The sequence below is a fragment of the Vanacampus margaritifer genome, chromosome 10 (genome assembly GCF_051991255.1).
Source record: "Vanacampus margaritifer isolate UIUO_Vmar chromosome 10, RoL_Vmar_1.0, whole genome shotgun sequence".
NCBI classification, from domain to species: Eukaryota; Metazoa; Chordata; class Actinopteri; order Syngnathiformes; family Syngnathidae; genus Vanacampus; species Vanacampus margaritifer.
Window position 1 is genome coordinate 20501015 of NC_135441.1, and position 8986 is coordinate 20510000.

Consider the following 8986-nt stretch of genomic DNA (forward strand, 5'->3'; position numbering starts at 1 on the left):
AAGATATTTGAATGTCCCATCCCACACGGTTAATTACACTTTTTGCCAACGCTGCAAAAAATCTAATCCCCTGAGGAGGAAAGTTCCATTAAAGAGAAAAAGTGGGCCAGTTTGTAAATACGACACGTGGAGGCCACACTGTCGAATTCCGCACCTTGTAATTGTGACGCTTTCTTCTTCTAAGTCAGGCATAATTAACGTTGTCCCAAATTCCCACCGCCGCTCAACCCTCGGCTTGAGATTCCGGGAACATCTGGAGTGGACTCCTTTATTGCCTCATGACAGTTTGGGCAGAAACATTTATATTGTTGTGTGATGCCTTGGAAAGGATAAATGCAAAAGACAATTATAACCGAAAAATGACTGTCAAATTTGCAGAAAGTGGCTTAAAAATGCTTTTTTAAAATTATTTATAAATAATATTTAAATGCTAAGATTTATTTACTAGAGTGCTAAAATGTGATCCAAGCGGTGGTTTGAACCGAGGCACTTCCCCCAATTAAAGAATTTCTTTGTGCGCCACCTGTGGGCGGAGAGTGATCATGTGACCGTGTAATGATGTGCGGAACACGATACGTATTGATCGAAGTGCTTACACGTGCACGGCGCATTGATTTGTTTCAACGCAATCGATGTTACACATTTAATTACCGCTGTCAGCAACGACGACACCAAAGCAGGCACGCGTGCTACGCGGAAGACCTCAAAACCAATTATTTAAGACAACAAAATGGTGGACAAATGGCATCGACGAGCGGGAGCGAGGCATGCGAGTACGTCTTTTGCGGCGACATTAGTCAGACATAAAGTTACATCAAATATTTATTAGCTTGACATTTATAATGGATAAGAATCAAGTTTATGAAACGAGACTTTTTTTTTTTTTTACACAATTATTGTATATCATTTAAGTGCAATTTCTGCAGAAAATACGTGGGAATGCTTATGAAGGAAATTGAAAGAAAATTACAAAAGTATTAATTGTAGTTGAAAGATAAATGAATGAAAAGAACACTTGAACTGCAACCTCCAAGTGGGGGTTAACAATAATAAGTATATTAATAATAAAGGTCAGAAACAACATAAGTTGCATTCCCACAATAAAGAATCCGAATAACATGTGGGAATACTTTCCCACGATTAAATTTCCCTATCTGTGCATTGACTGCTGTGAACAAGCTGACATTTTTGCTTTTTATGACGAGCATATCTGAAATAAGCACTTGGCTCTGAAATGCAAACCAGACATCAGTTGTGCAATGTTTGTAATAAATGGACGTCTCCCAAAAGTGTCCTGTTTGCCTGGACGCGTGCATCTTTTACAGCGCTAATGATTTCTCCGATGACTGCTAGTTCATTTGCACCCTGGCATCCGCGCAACTGCTCCGCCATGTCTTCTCGCCAATCAGCTTGAAAATAAACAACGCTCGACCACATTAAAGCTGGAGACGTTTGCATTCCAAGCATTTGAGGTCCATCTGTTTGTGTGTGGGTTTTTTTTTTGGGGGGGGGGAGAAAAGCACGGAGACCAAGATGAATTAATATGACCTATAACTCAAATAATGTGGTTGCACAAGTGTGCACACCCCCTTATAGCTGAGAAATGCAGCTGTGTGCCGAATTTACCAATAACTCTGGGAACACCTGACATCATTTAAGGTGCCTTTGATCAACCAAATCATAATAATAAATAAAGTTCGGCTGTTCTAGCGGGCTTTTCATGACATATTGTTTCTATCAGAAGAAAATGTAAAATGTTCAGTGAAGCATGGTGGTGGCGGTGGTGGTGGCTTCGATGCTTTTTATGAACATTTCCAAATAGTCAGAGAAAAAAGAAGAAGAAAAGAAATGGCAGGAAAAGCCTACTAGAATATCTGAACTTTTTTTGGCGACAGGTGTGTTCTGATTTAAATTGGAATAAATAATCCCGGTTATAATATATGAGGGTGTGCAGATTTACGCAATCACATAATTTCAGTCACCTAACTTTCGCTGTTGATTTTTTTGTAATCGTGACTTGTGTTAATGGTGGGAAAAAGTTTTGAAATGATTTATCTTGTCTATTTTTTGTGTGTGTTTTCTTTTATTCTATCGCAAAAAGATTTCAATAGGGGTGTGTTGACTTTTTAATTTCACTGTATGCCTTCATTGTCAATGTTATGGTAATGATTTATGTGTAACAGTGTTTTGTCTAAAAGCGTTAATGCAACAACTGAAGACATTTGCAAAGCAAAGAGAACAAAAGTATCTTATTCAAATAACTAATAGCAAATTGACATTTAAGTAAATTTACCACACAGATTTATTAAACATTTTAAAGCAAATAAAATAATAAAAAAGTAGCTTTTTGAAATTATAAGACCAAAGAGTGAAACTGATTTAAAAAAAAACGATCAACTTGGGCCTGATTTCGCTTATTTGCATGCAGCATAACAGTTAAATGCCGCTTCACCTTGTTTGGTTTTAACCCTTATAATCCAGTGTGGACTATATATGTACAAAATAAAAAATATATATATTTATATATTTATTTATTTTTTGAAATTTAGTGGTTGAGGCTTACTGTATCCAATAATGTAAATAATAGTCCAGAAATTACGGTAAATCCATTTCCCATTCAACAAATCAACCTGATGGAATAGATCGTGTTCAACTTTGGCATTTCTGGAAACCCAAACAGTGCCAAGTCCGTCTATCAGAGAAGTGACCGAAGTGTCAGACACTCTGTCTTAAAGGCTCGCATCTCTCCCACTTGATTCCGGGTTAATACTGTCAAAGCCTCTGTAGCTCTGAGGTTAGCAATAGCTCAACATAGCTTAGCGTTGGAAAAAAAACTCCCGCCCCGCCTGCTCGCCTCTTCTAAACACTACCTTAGCTCCATTAATTGTAATATAACAGGCAGGGCTGAGAAAAGCTAACCTATAGATTAAAGTGTCACACCGTGATTGATAAATCTTAATTTGGGTGACACGGCAGGGCAGCCACGAGAGAGTGGAAAGGGGCTCCTGTGCTTTTGCATCCCATCGTCATTCAACTGCCTCATCCCGCCTCTTAGCTCTTCAAGGCCTTGGCAGATTTAGCTTTCTTGTTTCACATCACAGGAGCCCATCTACTTATTATCTGTCAAGTCTCAAGTGGTCTCTGGGGAGCAGCCATATTTACAGAGCCGCTGTGTTCAACGCGAGCAGGATGAGCACGTACCAAAGTTACAAACACGTTAGCTCAGCCTTATGCCACTCCTTCTGGCATTGGGCTGTTTTTCCTTGTTTTTAAATTACTTGAGATTTATATTGGCAGGTAATTTTGTTTTTTTTCATTTTTGTGATTATTTTATTGTATTGAAGCTCCCACTGAAAGTAACAGGAGTGAGTTTTTAGCATAGACTTAGCAAATACATGAAATATAGCCATATCTCATTTATGCTAATAATCGCTAATGCGATACTGTTTCAAATACAGTATAGTAGTCTGATTAAATTTACTATACGGTATATTATGGGATGAGGTCATCTTCGACTTATCATCTGCGGGGTTTGACGTCAAATCACGACTCACGTTTTCAGCACATTGACGTCTCACGTGAACATACCGATGAAGGATGAGAGAGACGTTCGTTTCAAGTTGGGAATACAATCGCTATGTTGAGTTTATGTTCGTTAAGGATGAAAATTTTAAGGCTGGTTGACTGGTCTCAGTGCTGTAGACTGTTATTTAGCTTTAAAATGAATTTATTTGGGTTATATTTATGTAAACAAAATGTACAAAAGGTTTTACCAACACAGTATTAACAGTTAAAAATATGAGGTAAAACTACTTCCTTTATTTTACATTATATATACACTTAAATAAAATTACTATATGCTAAGTGAAGTAAAAGATACTTTTTTTAATAAATAAAAAAGTTTTTATTTATTGATTTTTTTTAAAGAGTGTATTCAGTGAAATCCATGCAAATTAAAAAATAATAATAAAACAATTAATTATGTTAAGTAAAAGGCTGTCTTTATTATTTGTTTTATTACCTTTTAACATAAAAAATGCACTTCCAGTGGAAAAAAAAAACAGCTGTCATTTTGTTAAACGGTGTCTTTGGCATCTGCTGAAAGTAATTAATAAAGTAACTAATTAAATAACTTGTAATCTAACTATTACTTTTTAGATCACGTAATCAATAAGTTACTTTTAAAATCAAGTTGAAAGATAAATTAAGTGACAATTACAAAGTATTAATTGTAGTTGAAAGATAAATGAATAAAAAGAACACTTGAACTGCAATCTGTCTAAGGTGCGATTCGAACCATCGCCTCCTGTATACCGGTCAAAGGGAAGTTACGTAACTAAGTTACCTTTTCAAGTTACTTGTGGCGACGCTGCTAATAGCATGGCGGCACTAAGCACATTAAAGTGATTTAACAAAAAAAATATTTTAAGAATAAACAAAAGATGGCAAAAATCATTTCCTTAACAGCCATATGCCGCCTGCAGGATTGTAAATACTGTTAAACTGTGGGATGCAAGAAAAACATTCGGAGGACTCCATGGATTAAAACCTCCCGCGCAGCATATGTAATTTTATATAACAATAGCAATTCAAATGACCACAGAGTGCATTTTTATGGAAAAAGCTATTCATACACCGGTGAAAGAATAAGCCGCAGTGTTAGTAGTGTGTGTCTAATAAAGCGAAGTGAACAGCTGACACACACAAAACAGAAGTCCTCCCAAACAGGAGCTCCGCTCATTGTTTTGCAACGCCGGCCACAAAGGCGTCATAAATTCACCGAGAACAATCACAGGTGTGACAAGATCTCCCTCGACAGGCTCGTCTCTATTTGTTGCGCATGTACACTGTATATTGGGAGATTGTCAATAAAAAGATATGACCGGAAGAGGAAAAAAAAAAAAAAAAAAAGACTATGGGTAGTGAACAAATAATGCAGGTCTTAACCCTGATAAAAAAAAAAATCAAGGCAATGTTTGGAACAGATTGCAACTAAATATATGGAATAATTTCTCACATAGGAAAACATTGAAACACAAGTCGGCTCTTGTCATCAGGACAAACACTGTACGTGCAATATGCCTGAACCATGAAATATATGAAATAAAATTCTGATTCTTTGTAAATTGAGTTGGTCCTTTTGAACAAACAAAAAAGAACAACTTTTTTTTTTAACTCATTCACTGCAATTGACGACTGTAGGCGTTAAAAATGCGTGTGAACTTTTTCTATTAGTTTAACTTTTTTCATTTCATTTAATTTTTTATGAAAACATTTTTAATGTACATTTATAACAGATATAAAATTTCAACTATCAAGTCATGCGATTAATTGCAAATACAAATTTTAATCGTCTGACGCCCCTTATTTTTAACAAATATTTTTTGAATTAGGGGCGTCAGGCGATAATTTTTTTTAATATTGTAATTAATCACATGACTTCACTAGTTAACTAACGATTAATCAAAAATGTTATATCTGTTTTGAATGTACAATAAAAAAAAAATCTAGGTTTTCATACTCTTGTTAGCAAAAGTGGAAAAAAATGTTAAAATAATAGACAGTTTTGACGTCTATAGCCGTCAATGGCAGTGAATGAGATAATCAACTTGTATATGACTTTTGATGTGTCATATTTGATACATTCTGTCACAATGCTTTAAATTTGTACATTTATAACTGTCAAAAATATAATATAACATTTCCCCAAATTAATAAGTATCCGTGTCTCGATCTTGCAAAGTCGCTGGAAAAGCCATCAGCTGGGTGACACTGCCCTCTAAAGGATTATCCATGTAATGCATGTGTCAGATCATATAAATCAGGGTTTTAACGAGAAAAAAATATTATACTCATGAAATAGAGGGCTCAAATTGTCTTGTAATTAATACGATAGGAATTGGCGTTATAGGGTTAAGTAAGAGTTTCGTATTCTTTACTAACTGCCACATAAGCACAAATAACCACTGTAAACCATTAAGTAAATAAAAATAATAATAACTCCAAAAATAAAAACAAACAAACCTACTCTAAAAACTAACTATAATGAAAAATCCAAAACTCCTACCGTGGTCCTCGGATTACGACAAAGGGTGCAAAGAAGAAAAAAATCTGTGCGACGCTTCTATTTCAAACCACAATGGATGTTATTACTCTAGAAATGTATCTCCTATGTGGACACTCATTAGGAACAAGTAGATGCATTACATTTTAAATCAAGCAAATGAATACAGATCGGATTGAATGGACCATTTTGGGAATCTAGTCCTGCACATTAATGCGAGCGACAAGCTGAAATAGCACTCCGACATGCACGCGGCATGCTAATTAAGTCCGCCTTAACGCCAACACATACTGATTCTCTTCATGTACGAGACCCCTAAAGATGTCAGGTTCTAGATTAGTTTGAAAATCGTTTGACATGAATGGCATGCTCCGACAAAATTGTCGGATTAGAAGGGCTGGCTTTAAATCATTCCGACTCAAGACATGCAATCAGGCAGCTCTTGCGTTGGTGATTACAAGAGCGGTCTGATTGTTGATATTCAGTGGAAACTTAGTGCAGGTAACATGTAAAAAAAAAAGAGCAGAGACTTGAGTGAGGCAAAAAAAAAAAAAAGCTGAAATGAAAGAAGCGGTATGTGACAAATCTGGAAGGGGGGGAAAAAACGACTGTCAAAGTGCACGGGGAGTGACAATGGAGGAAAATACTTATCTAACCAAGTGCTACAGATGTGCTTTTTAAAACAATTCAGGTTTTTTCCCTCCTCGCTCCTCCACCTTCTCTCAATGACCCGCGTGCACTTATGGCCGACAACGAGGCGCTCTAAAGCGGCGTCCAATCTGCCCATCTGTTTGCAGTTCCGAGATAGTTTTGTGTAGTTTACTTAATCTTCCTTCGAACTACTAGGAGTGATTACTGGTAAAGAAATATTTTACTTCTTACATCAAAATTTATCAAGAAAGCACTGAAGCCAGGAATCAATTGAGGGTAGGAAACATTTTAGGGATGATGGTTTTATTCAGTTTATCCAAACAGAGAGCAGGCACATGAATTCAATATAGTGTGTGCGTGCTAACAGGTCAGCTATAAAGACAAAAAAAAAAAAAAGCAATGCACAGCAAAGTTGTTTACTTATATCTATTCCAAAATCAAATACAGCAAAACACAAACCAAGTGGAAAATCAAAAACTGAGATTCGTTGTGCATGAAAGAAGAGCAAAAAAAAAAAAAAAAAACAAGCTTCAAGTGAGCACATACATGCCCATCTGGGATTAGTTCACCAAAGCCAACAAAATTTGAACGGGAAGCTAAGCCAGACTTTATGAAATTTCCAAAAAAGCCTCACAATTAATGCCATCAAAAAGTTGTGACATCTTAACTTAAAGCTTTAACAAATTGTGAGATGCTTCCAAGTTCACCATTTTGAACCATCTTTTAGCACAACAAATGGTCATATAAAAGGAAGAAACCTGCGCTTTTCTTTCCATGCCTTCCTCCTTGACTGAGTCGAGCAAAAGTATTGATACCTCAATTTGGACCCATTCTCTCAACTCTGGAGGTTGGTCTCATTGACAGAAAAAACAAAGCTCAGCGAGAAACCGGCGTACTTCACTGATTGTTTGGCCCACTGGCTTTTCGAAGACTGCATCGATAAGTCTCAAATGCTCAGAGCTGAACTGAAAGGGGCGGAGCCATTTGACTTAAATGTGGCTCAGTTACATGGGAGGGAAACAACAAAAAGGAGAGAATGTGTCATGGAGTGTGAACGGGTACAAATATATAGAACTGACTTTGGCTTGGTCTAGTTGGGCCATGACACATTCAAATCTCACAACAATTATTGCTCCAGTCGAAATAAGGCCAGTGGGAGTTTGCATAGTTGGAACTATAATCAAATAAGAGAAGAAGAAAAAAAACCACCAGAGAACCCCAACATGCTAATAACACAACCGGTCAGACCTACACAACAGAAAACAAATGTGAAAATACAATGTCCGATTGATCCCTTAACTATTTTCCACACAGCAGTCTTCTGGAATTGAGATGAGGCACATATACACCTATGGGAATATAACAATTTTCACACACAAAAAAAAACAAAAAACCGTTAAAAGCTCTTGAATAAAATGCCAAACTTGATCTTCTATACATCAACAAAACAGAGTTGGCTCTAAATACTATCCATGGCTTTGAACTCGCTGAGAGCCTGCACGGGGTTGACGTGCTTCTTGTGCGAGGATCTCTTGACGCGGTTGGTCTGGCCGTCGTCTTGCTTCTCCCGCTTGACCAGCGGCTTCTTCTCGGGCGCCTTCATCCTCCAGGAGATGGCCGGCATGTTCAGGGCCTCCATGCCTTTGCTCTTCTGGTACTTGGTGGAGGCCACGTACGACGCCTTCACGGTGGACACCACCGTGTTCATCAGATTCTTCGCCGCCTGGATGAGGGACATGGCGCTGTCCAGCTGTTCATGTGAGATAGAGAAAGGAAGGAGAAAGAAAAATAAATCTTACCCTCTGAGATATTGCAAAAACAAAGGCGGCATTGTTTGGAAGATGGAATCAACAACCTTTTCACGTTTTGACATATAAACATATGCGAGAATAGGGAAAAAAAAAAAGAAGGTCAGACTCATTTAATCTCAACAATTTAAAAGCCTCCGAGACGTTGGTGACACTTTATGCTAAGTGTTGAAAGTGCAGTCGCCTGCCAGCCTTGCTGAAAGGAGACAAAGGGATTCATTATTTCATGCGCAGAGGCTCACTATTAAAATCAGGTTGAATGGCAAGTGGCTAATTAATGCCTTAACAAGCCTGTAAACATTGCGAAACTCTAAACAAAGCGATTACCTTTCTGATGAGTCAATACAAACTAGCACTAATTTAACAAAAGCATATGCAAATAATAAATTAGTTCAAGTGGAATATGATAGAAAAAATACATAGCAACTTATTACAATGTGCAAGTCAAACCATTATGTGTGAG

General features: G+C 37.1%; 1 protein-coding gene across 1 annotated transcript in view; it reads right to left on the reverse strand.

Moving 5' to 3' along the window:
• Positions 1-7001: 7001 nt before the first annotated feature.
• ctnna1 (catenin (cadherin-associated protein), alpha 1) overlaps positions 7002-8986 on the reverse strand; it is a 46273-nt gene continuing 44288 nt past the window's right edge. Inside the window, exon 18 of the mRNA XM_077577932.1 lies at positions 7002-8465. Coding sequence (XP_077434058.1) covers positions 8175-8465 — 291 coding nt within the window. The 3' untranslated portion in view covers positions 7002-8174. The remainder of the gene's footprint in view (positions 8466-8986) is intronic.